Genomic DNA, 20,558 nt, shown 5'->3' with positions numbered 1-20,558 from the left:
TGAACACCCATTATGGCTATTCTAACAGGAATCATAGGGGGGGGGGGACACCGCTTCATCCTGACCTTCTCTGAGGGAACCTCCACAGGTCCAGTTGGAGGTGGGGCTCCCCTTCTTCCGTGGGCTGGTATTAGCTCGTCTCCACATGCCGCTGTCCCGCCCCTTCCTGCCACCACTTCCTTTACAGGAGCCAATGGCTGCGAGGGGGAAGGTGCCGCCTTGGAACTCCAACAGGTGCCTATCAATCTCTGATGAGAGAAAGACATTAACATTAGGTAGCATTACACTATTCTCTTTATCTACGTCCCGCCCGACCTGGCAAACAAGGAGCCAACCAGTCTACCTATCATCCATCCAAAACAAAGATAAGACACATACAATCCTGATTCACATTTTAAAAAAGGGACAAACCCATCCAAGCAAGTCGAGCTGTACTGAGCTGGCCTGGTAACGCGTCCACCGTAGTTGCTGGGCCCCGTGCTGGAAATGACAACGTGAAAAGAACATACGCGAGCGAGCCAGCGCAGTTCAGTTCGGGTCGGCCCTAGAAATGGGAATTTTTGCGTCGCTCGGGCCAACTGACGTTTCCTCTTCTTCCTCCCTCCCTGGCGATTTCGCGAATGCAAACACATTCGGACAGTTCTGATTGGTCCCAGAAACCGATGGCTTGGGCCAGAGCCGGTCAACATGATGACATGATCAACTTTGAGGCACTGATTGGTTAGATCTGTTGGAAACAATCCAATCGCGGATGAATTTGTTTTGTACAACGGCCCTCATTTTGAAGTCACACAAACAACTTCAGGGATGGCAGTTTCCGACTGAACGCATGTCGATCCATAGTGCGGCGGAATGAAATTCAGGGCGAGTTGTCAGGCAACAGTGAAGTGTGTACCCACCGTGACGTGGCAGTGGGCATCCCTGCAGGACGGCCTTGTTTAACAGGATGCTGAGGGCAGCCTTGACCACCGCCTGCTGGCCCGAGCTCAGGCGCAGGTTGTTAGGCGACACCCGCTGGCCGGAGGAGCGCTTTACCGTCACCCGGGAGACGATGGATTCCTCCACGCGAGGGACCACCACCATGTTCCACAGCCGGGCTAGCCACCTGGAGGAACAGACGGGGAAAGAAATACAGAAACAACACACAGAATACTGCTGCTCCCCTATCACCTTAGTTTGCTTCAGAAACACACAGTCATACATAGTCTAACTTAAATTAAGCTTGAAACACAAGTTTGCACCTCCCCCCCCCCACACACACACAGGTGCATACTTGACGATGGCCTGTGTGTTGTTTGGCACCACGGGGCAGGAGAGGAATAGCTGGGGTCCTAGCAGGGCCTCGTGGGTCCCCAGGCGGGACAGACAGGCATTCAGCTGCTGCCACACACAGCTCACCCAGCACACCGTCCTCTCCAGCAGGCCCTCGGGAGCCTGACCACTGCCACCACCCTGCGTCTGGAGAGAGAGAGAGTGTCAAGGGAAAGCACAGCTTTCCAGAACGTCACTATATTTCCAATCTTATCCGAGAAAACCAAGATGGCTGGCCCCCATTTGCGCGAGTAAGACGAATGATCTAAGGTCCGTTTTGTGCCCTAGCGGATCGAGGTACGGATACAATGAATCTAGGTCTGTTCCTAAAGGAGCAGTGTGTTTCTGTGACTGACCTTGTGGAGCAGCTTCCTGCGGAGGTGCCTTCCCAGAAGGCCGTGTAGCGGCTCCGAGTCCCAGCGCAGCGTTACCCAGCGGAAATGCTGTTGGAGGCGGAGCTCTGAGCCCTTGAGGCGGGACTTGGACAGCGTGCCAATCAGAAAGCCTCCCTCCTGAAAGTGGTGTGGGCCCATCTGGCCTGTTGGGAGGATGATGATGATTTAGAGGGGGGTGTAGTTAGACACCTGTTCATTCTGTCATCTATTCGGTCCTTAATTAATCCATTCATTCTTTCACTCCCTCACAGTTCAGCCGCTCACTCACACACTCGCTGGTTCGCTCGCTCACTCACACACTTGCTGGTTCACTACCCCCCCCCACACACACACACACACACACACACACACACACACACACACACACACACACACACACACACACACACACACACACACACACACACACACACATACTCTCATTCAGTCGGCCAGTCTATATCCAGTAGGCCTCACCATGGAGTAGGTAGGCCGTGCCACGGTTCTCCAGGCCTTCACACAAGTCTCCCAGCAGCTCAGTCAGAGAGTGGGCCTTCTCTAGTCCCTCCAACACCACCACCACACACCGCCCCACCCTACTAGTACTGCTACACAGAGACACACCAACTATTGGGACCAGGAAACCTGCAGGGAAACCACGGACAATTCAATTTTTAAATTTCATTGAACCTTTATTTTTGACAGGGAGTCACGTTGAAAACCAAGGTCTATTTTTCAAATGAGCCCTGTAAATCCCCAAAATACACACATCAAATACAGTGAGAGAGAGAACAAAAAAAGAGGCAAAAATCAAGCTATAGATTCTATAAACACACAATCCAAGCTCCCTGAACAGAAAAAAGGCAGGTATATCTATATTGCTATAATATAAACTGGCCGGTTCGAGCTGATTGGCTGACAGCCGTGGTATATCAGACCGTATACCACAGGTATGACAAAACATTTATTTTTACTGCTCTAATTAAGCTGGTTGCGTCCGGCCTAAGAACAACTCTTAGCTGCGGTATATTGGCCATATACCACACGCCCTCGGGCCTTACTGCTTAACCTCTTGAGTGTAGGGGGCAGTATTTTGATGTTTGGAAGAACGGGATGGGTGCATCAAGAAGTTAAACAACACATAGAACAATCCAATAAGGGTGGAGTGTGATTTATAGGCATTTACCACAAGCTATGAAGGTGTCCAACAGCTGTTGTTTAGTTAGACTCCTGTCTACCTCCACCCTGATGATGTCACAGGCCACACCCAATACTTCCTGCTTGGTCTTGATGCAGCGGGAGATCTGATTGGCTAGGTACTCCTGACAGCTCCCCTCCAGCCCGTGGAAGATAATGTTACGGTACTGTTCCACCTGAAGAGGGATGAGCGCAAGAGAATATAACAAAGTGACACACTAAGCTCCAAGCAGTTTCAGACACACTTAGGCAGAAATGGGGGACACGGGAACTCACAGTCACTACATTCTCATGCTAAAGGAGATGTGGCCAGTAGAGGGCATACTAACATGCATGACAAAACTATACCCAAAATCCAAGTGACCTATTTTGGGAATCCATATAATGATATGAATATTCTTCTTGTCCTTTTTCTGTGTGTGTGTGTGTGTGTGTGTGTGTGTGTGTGTGTGTGTGTGTGTGTGTGTGTGTGTGTGTGTGTGTGTGTGTGTGTGTGTGTGTGTGTGTGTGTGTGTGTGTGTGTGTGTGTGTGTGTGTGTGTGTGTGTACCAGGCGGACGTAGTTCTGCAGCAGCTGAAGGGGGATAAGAGATTCCAGGGCCAGCTCATCCAGACACGACTCTGACAGACCTGTCGAGAAACGCAAAACCCACATGGAAATGAGCAATCAATGAACCCACACCCAGACGCATAGATATATGCAGGAAGACAGACACACATATACACACACTTGAATATCCTCCTGGGAGTTTTAACTGTGCCTCTGAGCTTCAGATACGCTGTTTCAGTGTCAAAACTGGAGGAATCTTCCCTGCGCTGTCAAAACACACGGTTCTAAGCAGACTGAAAATGAGCCTGCCAATAGAGCTGACAACGTCACGAAAAACTATTTGCGCACTTCAAAGGGGTAGAAGGCTGGATTGCCAGATGGCTAGGAATAATGACTAGAATCTGCCATGTGGGGAATCGCAGGTGGCTCGTGTCATCTAGTTGTATCTTGTTCTTGACACATTGTCTTGTTTTGACTGATGTCATTTCAATGTTAATACGACAAAACATTTGCTAGCTAGCTAACCAGCAACCGTAATGATGTATTTGAGACAACAAGTGCTCATTGTGCAAATGTATTGATGGAGACGAAATACAGTCAACAGTCTAAGCCAACCCTGTCTGTTTCGCCCCATAGTTGCGCACGCGTCCGGTTTTGTTGCTAAACAACCAACCCATCTATATAAACACAGCAGAAAGAGAAAAAGCTAGCTAAAGATTCCCTGGCAATGCGTCAATACACTGGCAGTGGGTGGACAGGGGCTCGATAGAGACACACACACACACACACACACACACACACACACAAACACAGCAGAGGAGAAAAGAGAAGAGAAGAAAAAAAAAAAAAGTGGAGAGCTGTATTCCAAGATGATCAGGGTTGCCAGATTGGTACCTTTGAGTCTGATGGTGATGTGCTGGCTCAGTGGCTTCCTGACCAGGTCCCATGGAGACAGAGGCAGTTCCTGACCTGGCAACCACACAGTGTCACCTACAACAACAAGACAACGTGACATGTTAACAACAGCACCACACACTGCACTGAAGATACACACAATACATGCTACACTACAACGCACAGACATTTGCCTACCAACAACAAATACAGCATTCAAACGGAACCTAAATACGACACACTGTAGCCATGTCTAGACAGCTTTACGTCAACGTCACATGTTACACAGTTGATAATAGGTTAAAGGTTCTGTAAGCACACACATGGTGCTGCACCCACCCACGAACACACTCCCTCAGAGGTGGAAAGAAAGACGAGCCCAAAAACCCATTGAGGGCGCTGATCTTCACACAGAAATCAGACATTTCCCTGAATATGTCGACCCCTCCCCCCCGCTCTCCTTCCTCCTCTATCTTTCCGTACCTCATCCATAATGCATCCCCAGTTGCCACTGTTCTCTTTCTCGCTTTCATCCCTCCCTTGACCGCGGATTCCCTTGCGCTCTCGTCCTTGAGTTTTTGGGGGAAAAGCGGTTGCGTCGGCATAATTCCCACTGACTGGTGTCACCTTGACGTGTTGAACAGAGGACAGACCCATTCGCCTTTCCTTTGTCTGAGCTCAGCCAGACAGACTGGATTATCTTTCCCCTGGCTAGGCCAGACTTCACTAAGTCGGTTCAGACCATGTACCAAGCCAGTCATTCGTTAGTCTCTTGTGACAGACTTAACATTAGCATGTTAAAAATTTAACAGTTGACTTGGTTCTCGGTGCAGAGATTAGTCATTCATAGTAGACAGGACACACGTTAGGGAGTTTTTTCCTAACAATGTGACCGGGAAATTACCTCCTTGGAGTGTGTTTGTGTGTGTTCATTCTGGGCAGGCTCTGTGTGAATGGTGGTGTGATCGGGCCAAGCTCAATTAGGCTCATGTTCCAGCCCTCTCCGGCTTGGCCCGATCACAACTTTGGACAGGACCCAGGGATGTGTGCCATCCAACAGAGCTGCAATGTGTGGTGGATGTGCGATACAGAAACAAAAGAGAGAGCGAGAGAGTGGGCGTGCCTGCTTGCGTGTGTCTGTGTGAGTGTAACCTTTGCTAAACCAGCTGCAACGCCAGGTGCCTGGAACGAGCCACGATTTCAATAATCATCTATGAAGGAGTCAATTCATTCCAAAACGATTCATCCAACACTCCCTGAAATCCAGCTTTTAAGCTGTGAATGTGAATAAAACACAACTAAACCCTACTGACAGTTACTCATAAAAGGACTCATCCTCACAAAAACATTTGTTACGTTTTATTTTACGGCCTGCTATTCATTTGCCATTTATTCCTAAATGTCCAAGTAAAATAGTTCAGATATAATTATGTGGAAATTGAGAGATATGAAAGGGCCGGGGATTCACCTGCAGCTAATGAAATGCTCATCCAGAGGCAGCGCTCCTAGGGGACTTTAATGTAGGGAAACTAACATCCATTTGACCTCATTTCTATCAGCATGTTACATGAGCAACCAGAGGGGGAAACATATTATAGACCACCTTTACTCAACACACAGAGACGTGTACAAAGCTCTCCCTCGCCCTCAATTTGGCAAATCTGACCATAAATCTAAACTCCTAATTCCTTCTTAACCTTTTTGGGATAGGGGACAGCATTTTCACTTTTGTATGAATAGCGTGCCCAGAGTGAACTGCCTCCTACTCAGTCCCAGATGCTAATATATGCATATTATTATTAGTATTGGATAGAAAACACTGAAGTTTCTAAAACTGTTTGAATGATGTCTGTGAGTATAACAGAACTCATATGGCAGGCAAAAATCTGATAAAAAATCGAAACAGGAAGTGGGAAATCTGAGGTTTGTAGTTTTTGAACTCAGCCCCTATCGAATACACAGTGGGATATGGGTAATTTTTCACTTCCTAAGACTTCCACTAGATGTCAACCGTCTTTAGTACATTGTTTCAGGCTTCCACTGTGAAGGGGGGCCAAATGAGAGCTGATTGAGTCAGAGGTCTGGCAGAAGCCTCGATCTCAGTCACGCGCATTCACATGAGAGGTAGCTCTCGTTCCATTGCTTTTCTACAGACAATGGAATTCTCCGGTTGGAACATTATTGAACATTTATGATAGAAACATCCTAAAGATTGATTCTATACTTAGTTTGACAAGTTTCTACGACCTGTAATATAACTTTTTGAACTTTTCATCCGACGTTCAGCTGGACCTAAACGCGCATTTGGATTTGTTTACCAAACGCCCTAACAAATGAAGCTATTTGGACATAAATTATTCACTTTATCGAAAACAATCAAACATTTATTGTGGAACTGAGCTTCCTGGGAGTGAATTCTGATGAAGATCATCAAAGGTAAGTGAATATTTATAATGCTATTTCTGATTAATGTTGACTGCGCAACATGGCAGATATTTATTTTGGCTGGTTTGGGCTCTGAGCGCCGTACTCAGATTATGCTTTTTCCGTAAAGTTTTTTTGAAATCTGACAGAGATTGCATTAAGGAGAAGTGTATCTAAAGTTCCATGCATAACACTTGAATTTTCATCAACATTTATGAGTATTTCTGTGAATTGATGTGGCTCTCTTGAAAATCACAGCATGTTTTTGAACTACTGAACACAACACACCAATGCAAAATGAGATTTTTGGATATAAATATGCACTTTATCGAACAAAACATACATGTATTGTGTAACATGAAGTCCTATGAGTGTCATCTGATGAATATCATCAAAGGTTAGTGATTCATTTTATCTCTATTTGTGCTTTTTGTGACTCCTCTCTTTGGCTGGAAAAATGGCTGAGTTTTTCTGTGAGTTGGTGGTGACCTAACAATCGTTTGTGGAGCTTTCGCTGTAAAAGCATTTTTGAAATCAGACACGGTGGCTGGATTAACGAGAATTTGTCTTTAAAATGGTGCCTAATACTTGTATGTTTGAGAAATATGATTTATGAGATTCCTGAACAGACTGGTTAACAGCTTCTACCCCCAAGCCATGACCCCTGAACAGCTAACCTGAACAGACCCCCCCCCCCCCCATGTTTACACTGCTGCTACTCTCTGTTATCATCTATGCATAGTCACTTTAACTCTACTTTCATGTACATATTACCTCAATTACCGCAACTATCCAGTGGTCCCACACACCGACTCTGTACCGGTACCCCCTGGATATAGCCTTGTTACTGTCATTTTATAACTTGCTCTTTAATTACGTGTATTTTTTCCCCCATTTTTCTTTTTAGCGTTCACTTCAGGTAATTTAGTAAACACTTGTTTTTTTCCTTTAAACTGCGTCGTTGTTTAAGTAAATATTTCACAGGAAGGCGCATGTGACAAATACAATTTAATTTGAAAACCCATTTGTCTAGGAACCATACTTTCCATAGAGATTCCCCTGGAATGAACTCCTACTGTAATAGCGATTCATTGTTGAGAATAAGAGAGATTCATATTCAGATAAGCGATTCAGTTCAGCAGGGAGTCGTTGGTCTCCTGTTGGGTGCCATCCATTCCCTCATGCTGACTAAGGGAAATTCAAACTTGAACCCAGGGGCGGTCGGGAGGCGTTCAGAGGTAGCAGCTGTTTGGAACATGTTGCAGTGTCGCACAAAATACACCTCTGTAAACTTGACTCAGGTTGGGAGATTTGGCTTAAAAAAAAAAAACAGACAAGGCCCTGCTCACCAAGTGTGAGCGTCTGTTAAATGACTTAAATGTAAATGTAAATGTATGCTCTCTGTTTGGGATATCCTTTAGAGATAAGCTAACTAGTAAATCAATTGAACAACAACCATTACAGCTCCTTACCTATGAGGATGGAGGCCATGCTAGCGGGGGTCAGTCCCAGGTGTGTGTGTTGGTGTGTGTCATCTCTGGTGGGCTGGTTTGTGTGTTGGTGTGTGTGTGTGTTGGTGTCGCCACAGAGCAGCTGGAGGTGAGAGGTCAAGGCTTGGCCCAGGGCGTAGTTCAGCTCGGCCCAGCGCGTAGCCCGGTGAATACACACCCCCCCCAGCACGCTCACACACACCCCATCCTTCAACACCTCCACTGGACACATGGGCTCTCCTGAGCCACTGGACTGGACACACACTAACACCCTGTAGGAGTCTGAGGGAGGGAGGGAGGGGTGCATAAAATAACAAAAAAGAGAGAGGGAGAGGGGAGGCAGAGAGAGAGAGAATTAGTTTTACACTGAACAGAAATAGAAAAATGCAACATGTAAATGTTTCGTGAGCTGAAACCAAGGATCGCAGAAATGTTCCACACGCACAAATTTGTTCACATCCCTGTTTAGTGAGCATTTCTCCTTTGCCATGATAATCCATCCACCTGACAGGTGTGGCATATCAAGAAGCTGATTAAATGGCATGATCATTAACACAGGTGCACCTTGTACTGGGGACAATAAAAGGCCACTGTAAAAGTGCAGTTGCGTCACAACACAATGCAACAGATATCTAAGTTGAGGGAGCGTGCAATTGGCATGCTGACTGCAGGAACGTCCACTAGAGCTGTTGCCAGTGGATCTAATGTTAATTTCTCTCCATAAGCCGCCTCCAACGTAGTTTTAGAGAATTTGGCAGTAGTGGGCATTGTGTCAAGCAGTGCGGCTTGGATGGGTTGTGTTTCGGAGGACGCACAGCTCTTCTACCTTTGCCTCTCCCGAGTCTGTACAAGAGTTGCAGCGATGAGACAATTGGATACTACAAAATTGGGGAGAAAAAGGGGTTAGGGGGTCTCAGGGAATCTCATCTGAGTGCTTGTCATCCTCACCAGGGTCTTCACCTGCAGTTCGGCAGTCATAATCGACTTCAGTGAGCAAATGCTCACCTTCGATGGCCACTGGCATGCTGAAGAAGTGTGCTCTTCACGGATGAATCCTGATTTCAACTGTACTGAGCAGATGGCTTGCAGATGTCAGCATTGTGGACAGTGCCCCATTGTGACAGTGTGGTTACGGTACGGGAAGGCATAATTTATGGACAATTGCATTGCATTTCATCAATGTCAATTTGAATGCACAGAGATACCCGGACGAGATCCTGAGGGCCATTGTCGTGCCACTCATCCTCCGCCATCACCTCATGTTTCAGCATGATATTGCACGGCCCCATTTCGCAAGGATCGGTACACAATTCCTGAAAATGTCCCAGCTCTTCCATGGCCTGCATACTCACCAGACATGTCACCCATTGAGCATGTTTGGGATGCTCTGGATCGACGTGTACGACAGTGTGTTACAGTTTCCGCCAACATCCAGCAACTTCGCACAGCCATTGAAAAGGAGTGGGACAAAATTCCACAGGCCACAAACAACAACCTGATCAACTCTAAGAGAAGGAGATGTGCCACACTGCATGATGAAAATGGTGGTCACAACAGATACGGACTGGTTTTCTGATCAAAGCCCCTACCTTTTATTTAAGGTGTCTGTGACCAACAGATGCATATCTGTATTCTCAGTCAAGTAAAATCCATAGATTAGGTGGCGAATGTTGCGTTTATATTTTATTCGGTGCAGTATTATTGCAATGTTTGATCCCATGTAATGGAAGCCAATTACATATGTCCACATGACTGAAAAGGGGGATGGAGCACTCAAACACAGAAGAGCCAGTTTGAATCAGGTGCTAGGCTGGAACAAAAGAACAAGAGTGCACACACCCTGCTGCTGGTACTCACATAGGTTCTCTAGTAAGTCTTTGCAGTCGTCGGTGGCAACGTCATGGATGGTGCGGTTCCACTTGTCCCTCCTCTCTATGTCCTGGTCACTGTGGCTACACAGCACCTCCAGGCAGTCCTGACAGCACACAAAACAGTATAATATATATTACACACGCAGTTGAAGTCGGACGTTTACATACACCTTAGCCAAATACATTTGAACTCAGTTTTTCACAACTCCTGACATTTAATCAGAGTAAAAAAAAAAGTCCCTGTCTTAGGGCAGTTAGGATCACCACTTTATTTTAAGAAAGTGAAATGTCAGAATAATAGTAGAGAGAATGGCTTATTTAAGGTTTGATTTATTTCATCACATTCCCAGTGGGTCAGAAGTTTACATACACTCAATTAGTATTTGGTAGCATTGCCTTTAAATTGTTTAACTTGGGTCAAATGTTTCAGGTAGCCTTCCACAAGCTTCCCACAATAAGTTGGGTGTATTTTGACCCATTCCTCCTGACAGAGCTGGTGTAACTGAGTCAGGTTTGTAGGCCTCCTTGCTCACACACGCCTTTTCAGTTCTGCCCACAAATGTTCTATGGGATTGAGGTCAGGGCTTTGTGATGGCCACTCCAATAACTTGACTTTGGAAGTATGCTTGGAGTCATTGTCCATTTGGAAGACCCATTTGCGACCAAGCTTTAACTTCCTGACTGATGTCTTGAGATGTTGCTTCAATATATCCACATAATTTTCCTCCCTCATGATGTCATCTATTTTGTGAATTGCACCAGTTCCTCCTGTAGCAAAGCTCCCCCACAACATGATGCTGCCACCCCCGTGCTTCAAGGTTGGGATGGTGTTCTTCGGCTTGCAAGCCTCCCCCTTTTTCCTCCAAACATAACTATGGTCATTATGGCCAAACAGTTCTATTTTTGTTTCATCAGACCAGTGGACATTTCTCCAAAAAGTATGATCTTTGTCCCCATGTGCAGTTGCAAACCGTACTCTGGCTTTTTTACAGTGGTTTTGGAGAGGTGGCTTCTTCCTTGCTGAGCGGCCTTTCAGGTTATGTCGATATAGGACTCATTTTACTCTGGATATAGATACTGTTGTACCTGTTTCCTCCAGCATATTCACAAGATCCTTTGCTGTTGTTCTGGGATTGATTTGCACTTTTCGCACCAAAGTACGTTCATCTCTAGGATACAGAACGCATCTTCCTGAGCGGTATGATGGCTGCGTGGTCCCATGGTGTTTATACTTGCACACTATTGTTTGTACAGATGAATGTGGTACTTTCAGGCGTGTGGAAAGTGCTCCCAAGGATGAACCAATTAACCTATTAGCCTACCAATTAGCCAAGGATGAGTCAATTAGCCTATCAGAAGCTCCCAAAGCCATGACATAATTTTCTGGAATTGTCCATTCTCTTTACGGGCACAGTCAACTTAGTGTATGTAAACTTCTGACCCACTGGAATGGTGATACAGTGAATTATAAGTAAAATAATCTGTCTGTAAACAATTGTTGGAACAATTACTTGTGTCATGCACAAAGTAGATGTCCTAACCAATTTGCCAAAACTATAGTTTCTTAACAAGAAATTTGTGGAGTGGTTGAAAAACGAATTTGAATGACTTTAATGACCTAAGCGTATGTAAACTTCCGACTTCAACTATACACACACACACACAGCATTTGGGAAAGTATTCAGACTGCTGAGCTCAATTTAGAGTCTTTTCAATGTTTCCACATTTTGTTACGTTACAGCTTTATTCTAAAACGGATTAAATCAAAATCAGCAATCTACACACAATGCCCCATGATGACAAAGTCAAATAAAACAGAAATATCCTATTTACATAAGTACTCAGACCCTTTGCTATGACACTCGAAATTGAGCTCAGGTGCATCCTGTTTCCATTGATCATCCTTGAGATGTTTCTACAACTTGATTGGAGTCCACCTGTGGTCAAGTCAATTGATTGGACATGATTTGGAAAGACACACATCTGTCTATAGAAGGTCCCACAGTTGACAGTGCATGTCAGAGCAAAAAACAAGCCATGAGGTCTTGAATTGGAAACACCAAGACTCTCCCTAGAGCTGGCCGCATGGCCAAACTGAGCAATGAGGGGAGAAGGGCCTTGGTCAGGGAGGTGACCAAGAACCCGACAGAGCTCCAGAGTTCCTCTGTGGAGATGGGAGAACCTTCCAGAAGGACAACCATCTCTGCAGCACTCCACCAATCAGGCCTTTATGGGAGAGAGGCTAGACAGAAGCCACTCCTCAGCAAAAAGGCACAAGACAGGTGTGCCAAGCTTGTAGCGTCATACCCAAGAAGACTATGCTGTAATCGCTGCCAAAACTGCTTCAACAAAGTACTGAGTCTGAATACTTATGTAAATGTAATTTAATTTATTCTTCTTTTTAAAAATATAAATGAGCAAACATTTCTAAAAACTGTTTATGTAGATTGAGAGGGGGGGTTTAATCAATTTTAGAATATGGCTGTAAGGTAACAAAATGTGGAAAAAGTGGTCTGAATACTTTCAGAAGGCACAGTACGTGTCTGTGTGAAGCTACATGCATACCCCGCCCACCGCAGGGTTCCTTTCTTTCCGGTATTTAAATCCCTGGTTTTTGTGCCGTGTAAATTAACTTGGCACAATTGTTGCTGGATTGATTCACATTTCAAAAGAGAACCAATGCATATTCCAATTCTTGCTCGTACAAAGATCATTTCCCCAATTCATTTTACAATCTCGCCAACGTCTGCTATGACTGCTCAAACATGTCGGTCCCCTTCAAAATGTCAAATGTGGATTCTGATCGACATAGTTTACAACACCGACTCTTGGACGGGGGTTAAACGCATAAAGACAATATTTATACCACAAGACCGAGGAGGAAGCGTTCTTTGCACAGGTGGGTGTTCCTTTTTTTTGGTACAGTTTATGAAAGTTCAGAGTTTATTCAAATGTTCACAAAGTAACTCACTACAATGGAAATCGCTCCCGAAAAGCAACGTCCCAATCTCATAAATAGGGCTTTTGATCTTGGACACAATGTAAACGATTTGTGCATTGGGTCAATTCTAGAGAACCGTGTTTAGATTATAAACATAGTCTCCCAACTAATGTTGAATATGCAAGAGGACTGCAAAAAGAATCATGAAATCCATGGCGAAAAATACGGGAGCTTAGGAGGCAGATTGTGAGGGGGCGGTACCTTTGAAAGATGCTGGTTTGATAGAGGGTCATTTCATGCAAGTGTATTTGTAAATGAGATATTTTCAAACATTATTCTAACAATATAATTTAAAAAACACAAATAGGCCGTATATGGTTGAAATTGGGGGAATTCTGCACAGCTACTACATGTGTAAGCATGTGCATTTTTGTTTGTCTCCAATTAACAAAATTGAAAAATAGGGTCAACGTGTCTATGTGCATACATACAGTGCATACTACATTGCTGTGGGCCTTTTCAGTACACAAGTCATGTCCCAGTACCTTGAAGCCCCTGGCAGCAGCGATGTGTGCAGCGGTCCATCCCTCACAGTTTGCCTGGTTCAGCAAGGTGCTGGATAGGATCGGGACCGTGGCAGGACTAGGGCTACGGTCAGAGCTATGGTTGTGGTCAGGGTCATGGTGTGTGTGGTCAGGGGGAGGGTGGCAGAGGAGAAGCCGCAGAGTGTCCACATGTCCCGAGCTAACCGCTGCGTGGAGAGCCGTGCAGCTGTCCTGTGGATCACACACACACACACACACACACACACACACACACACACACACACACACACACACACACACACACACACACACACACACACACACACACACACACACACACACACACACACACACACACACACACACACACACACACACAAAGACATAAGCCACCTGCATACACTCCAAGCTGTTCCAATTTTAAAATGCACACACAACATTAGAAATACTTTCTGTGATATATTGGTTGATATGACTTCTGCAAATGTGATGTTGACCAAAATAGCCCAGTGGAGCTGCATTTGTACGCAGTTGCCCCAGGGACAACATGGTGGCTATTCGCAGAGGGGCGTCACCAAGACATTTAGACATAGCTGTCTAAATACACAACTAAGCACAACACATTCATGAATAATTGGCAACAACAATACCGTGAGTAAAATGGTCATATGATATTTGGGGCGGCAGGGTAGCTTATTGGTTAGAGCGTTAACCGGAAGGTTGCAAGTTCAAACCCCCGAGCTGACAAGGTACAAATCTGTCGTTCTGCCCCTGAACAAGGCAGTTAACCCACTGTTCCTAGGCCATCATTGAAAATAAGAATTTCTTCTTAACTGACTTGCCTGGTTAAATAAAGGTAAAATAAAAAAATTAAAATAAATATCCCGTATGGCTGCTTTAGAGATACAGGAAATCTATAAGTGAAACACTGATCGGCAGGTCGGGCCAGTAAACGAAAGGTTGCTGGATCGAATCCCTGAGCTGACAAGGTTCAAATCTGTCGTTCCACCCCTGAACAAGGCAGTTAACCCACTGTTCCTAGGCCGTCATTGTAAATAAGAATGTGTTCTTAACCGACTTGCCTGCATAAAAAGGTTAACTAAAATAACATATATTTGTCTAAAAGGCCATGTGAAGCTCCATGTGTTGTGATGCAAATGTAAAAAGTGAATTAATTCCCTTGCTGTTTTGAAGCGTATGTGTTCTAAGGACTGACTGCACGACTCGTCTAGCAGACATTAAAACCCAATTAGCTTTCTGTGATCTTGATTGACTGGGGGCTGAGGATTAAAAAGTCAAACGATCTCAGTCCTGAGTGTGACAATAAGGGTCAGTGAAGGACCATCTGAAAATAAGAGAAATGTATTACAGGACAACGAGGCACGTTTGAGGACATCTGGCGCCAGTTGGGAACTTACGGTGGTGGATCGTGAACGGTCTGCGCCGGCGTTGAGCAGGGCTCTGGTACAGTCCAGCCTGCCAGCTCCGCTGGCCACAAACAGAGGGGTCTGTCCACCCACAGCCCCATGATCCACATCAGCCCCACCAGACACCAGGGCCTCCACACACCTGGACATACACACGAGAAGAGGTCAAGTTACACACACAGGGGCAGTTTCGTGGTTTTTGAAGCATCCTCCTTATTTTAGTCTGAGACTCCCTAGTCTAGAACAGATTTTTTTAAATACGGATTCATTTAAGTAGAATTATCTTCATCCTGATTTATATTCAACTCTGTCCGGGAAACAGCCCCGTAGAGGTAGTGACACTCAAAAGTCAAACTTAAAAGTTACGGTAACATTTCTACGCTGTCAAACGGTCATCCTTTTCCTGTATTGCAGACATAGGTCAGTGCGTGTTCACATTCGTTGTGTGTGTGTTCGTATTAGCCCTGGCCAGCTGGTGAATGTGCAGTGTTGTAATTGGCAACAACAGTAGTATTAATAGTGGGGGTAGCCGATCGGCACGCTGACAGTCACTCACACAGAGTGGTGTTTCACAGTCTCAAAACGTTTACTGCAGCACTGGTAACATGCATTCCAGTGGGGGCTGATAGGAGGAGTTATAGGAGGACGGGCTCATTCTAATGGATGAAATGGAACGGAGTCAAACGTGGCTTCCATATGTTTGATACAGTTCCATTCCATTCCATTCCAGCCATTCAAAATTATCCCGTCCTCCTATACCGCCTCCAACCAGCCACCACTGTTCATTCCTAGGTCGGGGCTACTTTACTCAGGATGCCTCTACACTCAACAGAGGATGGTATAGGGCAGGGCTGGATGTGTGCCCAGCACAGCATGGCTCACATAAAGGACAGGACATCCCCAGCTGCTCCTATCTCACGTCACTCTGCAGGTGTCCACAGGGGGGCGCCATAGAGGTAGAGGATTACAACTGCCCCTGGACCAGGGGTGGGAAACCCCTCATTTAAACCTGTTAAAGGATTGGAGCCTTTTTTTTTTCAATTTTCTCCTAAAATGACATACCCAACTAACTGCCTGTAGCTCAGGACCTGAAGCAAAAGAAATGCATATTCTGGATACCATCTGAAAGGAAGCACTTAGAGCTTTGTGGAAATGTGAAATGAATGTAGGAGAATATTTTTTATTTTACCTTTATTTAACCAGGCAAGTCAGTTAAGAACAAATTCTTATTTTCAATGACGGCCTAGGAACAGTGGGTTAACTGCCTGTTCAGGGGCAGAACGACAGTTTTGTACCTTGTCAGCTCGGGGGTTTGAACTTGCAACCTTCCGGTTACTAGTCCAACGCTCTAACCACTAGGCTACCCTGCCGCCCCAATATAACACATTAGACCTAGTTAAAGATGATACCAAACAAAAAAAACTTTATTTTATATTTTTTTTTACCACCATCTTTGAAATGCAAGCGAAAGGCCATAATGTATTATTACAGCCCAGGCAAAATTCTCATTTTGGCCACTAGATGGCAGCAACGAATCATTGCATATCTGTTCAGAATGTTGTATCAAGACTGCCCGAATGTGCCTATTTGGTTTATTAATACATTATCAAGTTCCTAATTGTGCGCCCTCCTCAAACAAGAGCTTTCACTGTAATGGCTACTGTAAATTGGACAGTGCAGTTAGATTAACAAGAACATAAGCTTTCTGCCCATTGGTTACGTACAACTTCATGCTATTCACATTAGCACAACCATCCCGCAGGGGGGGGGGACACCGATCCCGTCGAGGTTAAAGGCACATTTCAAAATTGTTCAACTTCATATTCACCTCCAGCAGCATCCCAACATATGTGAAAATTGAGCGTAATGTTTCGCAGTAAGGAAGATAAGTGTTTCGAATGACATCGGTGTGCATCGTGTAATTATAACCATATATGTGTAGGGTTTTGTCTACTAATTGGTTGATGATGTCATCTTCATCTTTTTTTTTTACAACAAAACATAGAAACGCACCATTAGTCACATATGAAGTTGAAACGTACATTTCCCTTTATGGATTCGGGGCAGGTAAGCTGATCCTAGATCAACTTTTACTCTGAGCCGCCAAGTCCATCCAAACGCGGACGACACTATTTGAGAGGATACTATATTTAACATGTACAGTAACATAATGACATGTCACACGCTTAGCGCAGGATTTGACAGTTTGCTGTGTGTGATACATATGGAGACACAATATCTGTCAGTTTGTACGCATGCCAGATACTGAGCCGACAGTTACTGGCAGTGGCTCTATATGGAACTAGATATTGAGGGGTTGCAGTATGTAGCAGTGACTGTTTTTAGAGACAGGTTGATGTAAAGAATAGGGGTTGTGTGCGTTGTGCACCAACCTGTGGTGTCCGAACGCGGCGGAAAAGTGTAAAGGCGTAAATCCGTTTTCATCAGAAACATCAGCAGACGCCCCTGAAGTCAGCAGCAGCTTAACACAGTCTGAGAGAGAGTGGGGGAGAGAAATAGCCATTCATTTCCTCAGTTCTTTCCTTTAAATGAAACAGGGTTTTACTTTGTGCCTCTGCACATTGCCACTGTTTACGGATCAACAACAATTGAATGACAGAACACTATCAAACGTGAAAGAAAGGCTTCAAATCTTGGCTGCAATAGGTAGTGTGTGTGTGTGTGTGTGTGTGTGTGTGTGTGTGTGTGTGTGTGTGTGTGTGTGTGTGTGTGTGTGTGTGTGTGTGTGTGTGTGTGTGTGTGTGTCTACCGCCTAAGAGTGGAACAGCAGGAGCTTTTTCTGACACACATGAGTGAGCAGGGATCGCTGTCCCTCGAGGCCACAATTCCCATGTTGTCTATCTGCAGTAATTCTGTGCTTCATATCAATTATAATAACTGTATTGACTAAAATGAATCAATGGAGTTGGACATCTTCATATATGTTTTGCACTGACTCTATGCACTCACTAGACTACAATGACACACACACAAACATGCATATTGACATCACACACACACCACACACACACACACACACACACACACACACACAAACACACACACACACACACACACACACACACACGCTGCAGCTTTGTGTTTTATTACCCATCCTGATTGCCTAGTTGCCTCCACTTACATGTACATACCGTAATTACCTCTACCTCGTAACGCTGCACATCGACTCGGCACTGGTACTCCTTGTATATAGTCTCGTTATTGTCATTTTAATAGTGTAACTATTTATTTTCTTTTTTTTTAGCAAATACTTGTCTTACTTTTTTAACTCTCCATTGTTGGGAACGGGCTCGTAAGTAAGCATTTCACGGTAAAGTCTACACCTGTTGTACCTGGCGCGTGTGACCAACAAAATGTGATGACTGTACCTGTGTGTCCGGTCTGAGCAGCAGAAAACAAGGCAGAGGTTGGGTGGTCTTCAAGATGACTAATATTATCCGTTGGATCTTGGTTAAGCAGCATTGACAATAAAGTGACATTTCCCTGGGAAGCAGCTTGGAGGAGCAGGGGGCGCCCGTCGTCCAGGGCAACGGGCCCACCGCAGGTTAGCGAGGGGACTATGGAGGGACACCAGCCTAAATGGGAGTTAAAGGGGACACAAGGTTTAACATGGCAGGGAAGCTGATAGAGAGGGGCTGGGAGAAGAGGGAGAGGGACGACACCTGGGAGTTCCACGACACAATGACTAGTGTAGTTACAGCTCAAACGAGAAGCATGAGTCTATTGATAACCGAGTGAATTTAAAGAGTTTGTTCCCTTTGCTACATATGCCCTCTTAAGCAACGACATAGAATAAGTTGCCTTTCAGAACAGGTGGACAAGTCATGGAACCCAGGTGTAGGATGGAGGGCATTTTTTGTCATCTCAACCATCATCCATCCATCCAGCCGCACAACCAACCACAACAATCTCCATTCACGCGTGTATTTAATGGTCAATCAACACACCGACCCCATCCGTGCACAAACCGTTTAGTATGTCGACGACAACGTTACGTAGCAGGATGTGTGTGAGCAAAGAAAAATGTATAGAAGAAACCATAACACGATTCAGTAAAGGACAAGAAAGAAAGGAAAGCCAATAGCCTACTTTTAATTTGCAACTCAACAGCATAGGCCTAATATTGTTCAGCTCTAATCTACTGTGCTGTAGAAATGCTAAAAACTCTGCTCTATAGACGGGGTGGGAGGGAAGGTAAAGGCCGTTGTTAGCTACAACGCTACAAAAAAAGGGACACCGTGGGTTATTTGACACTCCTCAGGACAAACAGGTATTTTTTTAAAGTGGGTGGAGCAAAGAGACCTGAAGACCCTTTCCGGGAACACCCCTGTCTGATAGACTGAAAAGGAGAGGGAGGAGGGGAGGGGGTAGGGGGGGTAAGTAAATCAGCAGTCACCGTTTCCATGTCGACGGGTAACAGAGACCACACCACTACTGGTGATATTACATCGGCCGGTTAGTTTGGTCTTCTGAGTCGAAAATAAAGTCCGTCTCACCGCTGTGGGGTCAGACGTTGTATCGTGATCTAGTCTTAATAATCTAGTCTTTTGGAAATGATACAATTTCCTCGGCATATTGAAACATTGAGACAAACTTGACTTGGATTGGATAAACAAAACAACTTTGGGACTGGAATCTGACAACAGGACCATTAACCTAAAAAGCAAATGTATCCCTTCATGAAGTAATGTGGGGCATAGGATACTGCAAATGTCAAAAGAAAACGGCGAAATCTGTACTAAGAACTAACGAGCACCATTACTAGTTCGTTTCGGTCAGTGTAGTGCGAAACACTTCTCTCACATTGACATTAAAAACTAAAAAGACAAAAAAAAACAGGACTTGCATCACGCAACTTCTCCACTTGATTGCTTGGAAAATGGTTGTGGAAAACCTTTTTTCAAACAATTGCGACAATAAACACACGTTGCAGTATAAACAAGAAGTAGTAGTTTAAGCACAACAGCATCAACATTCATAGGACTGTCAACATACATAATAGGTACATCAAAACAGAGTGCAAGAGTTGACACAGGAAGGGAAATGGAATGGTCAGTGGGAGGGGTTAGTGAAGGGAAAACAGGAAATGTGCAGACAGGAAGTGTGCAGGGAGGGGGTAGTGATGAAGAGGAAGAAGGGTCAAGGGTCACAGGTATCATGCTAGTGGACGATGAAGGGGATGAGGGGAGAGAGCAGCCACTGGCATCAGCTTCAGAGAGGGTTACTCATAGGAACCCTACACACCCTATTTGAACAGGGAAAACTAACCTCAAAACCTCAAGAAACAGTGAAGTAACGCTCCTAGTTCCTACAGCCGGAGAAAGCTAGCCTAGCATCTGATCCTTTATCCAGGCACATGATATTAGCCTGCCACTGGTCTGTTTACAGCTGCTAGCTAGGGGATAACGTGTCAGAATAGGTCTATGGAGAAGCAGGGAGACGACAGGCTCCTGAAGGAGGGGGAAGAGAATTAAGTATGCGTACAGAGAGATCAGGTCTCAAGCAATGGTTTAG

At 45.0% G+C, this 20,558-nt stretch overlaps 1 protein-coding gene across 1 annotated transcript in view; it reads right to left on the bottom strand.

Annotated features, from left to right (window-relative positions):
* LOC124003914 (cortactin-binding protein 2-like) overlaps positions 1-20,558 on the bottom strand; it is a 70,485-nt gene that overhangs the window by 2,225 nt on the left and 47,702 nt on the right. Inside the window, exons 5-18 of the mRNA XM_046312567.1 lie at positions 18,413-18,619; positions 17,417-17,516; positions 15,015-15,165; positions 13,597-13,827; positions 10,097-10,214; positions 8,222-8,521; positions 4,326-4,421; positions 3,432-3,511; positions 2,872-3,058; positions 2,163-2,330; positions 1,668-1,849; positions 1,274-1,458; positions 900-1,105; positions 66-248 (exon numbers count right to left, since the gene is read on the bottom strand). Of these exons, the coding sequence (XP_046168523.1) occupies positions 66-248; positions 900-1,105; positions 1,274-1,458; positions 1,668-1,849; positions 2,163-2,330; positions 2,872-3,058; positions 3,432-3,511; positions 4,326-4,421; positions 8,222-8,521; positions 10,097-10,214; positions 13,597-13,827; positions 15,015-15,165; positions 17,417-17,516; positions 18,413-18,619 (2,394 nt within the window). The remainder of the gene's footprint in view (positions 1-65; positions 249-899; positions 1,106-1,273; positions 1,459-1,667; positions 1,850-2,162; positions 2,331-2,871; positions 3,059-3,431; positions 3,512-4,325; positions 4,422-8,221; positions 8,522-10,096; positions 10,215-13,596; positions 13,828-15,014; positions 15,166-17,416; positions 17,517-18,412; positions 18,620-20,558) is intronic.

Source organism: Oncorhynchus gorbuscha, linkage group LG02 (assembly GCF_021184085.1).
Source record: "Oncorhynchus gorbuscha isolate QuinsamMale2020 ecotype Even-year linkage group LG02, OgorEven_v1.0, whole genome shotgun sequence".
Lineage (NCBI taxonomy): Eukaryota > Metazoa > Chordata > Actinopteri > Salmoniformes > Salmonidae > Oncorhynchus > Oncorhynchus gorbuscha.
Note: the sequence above shows the minus strand (reverse complement) of the source record. Positions and strands in the feature narration are given on the sequence as shown.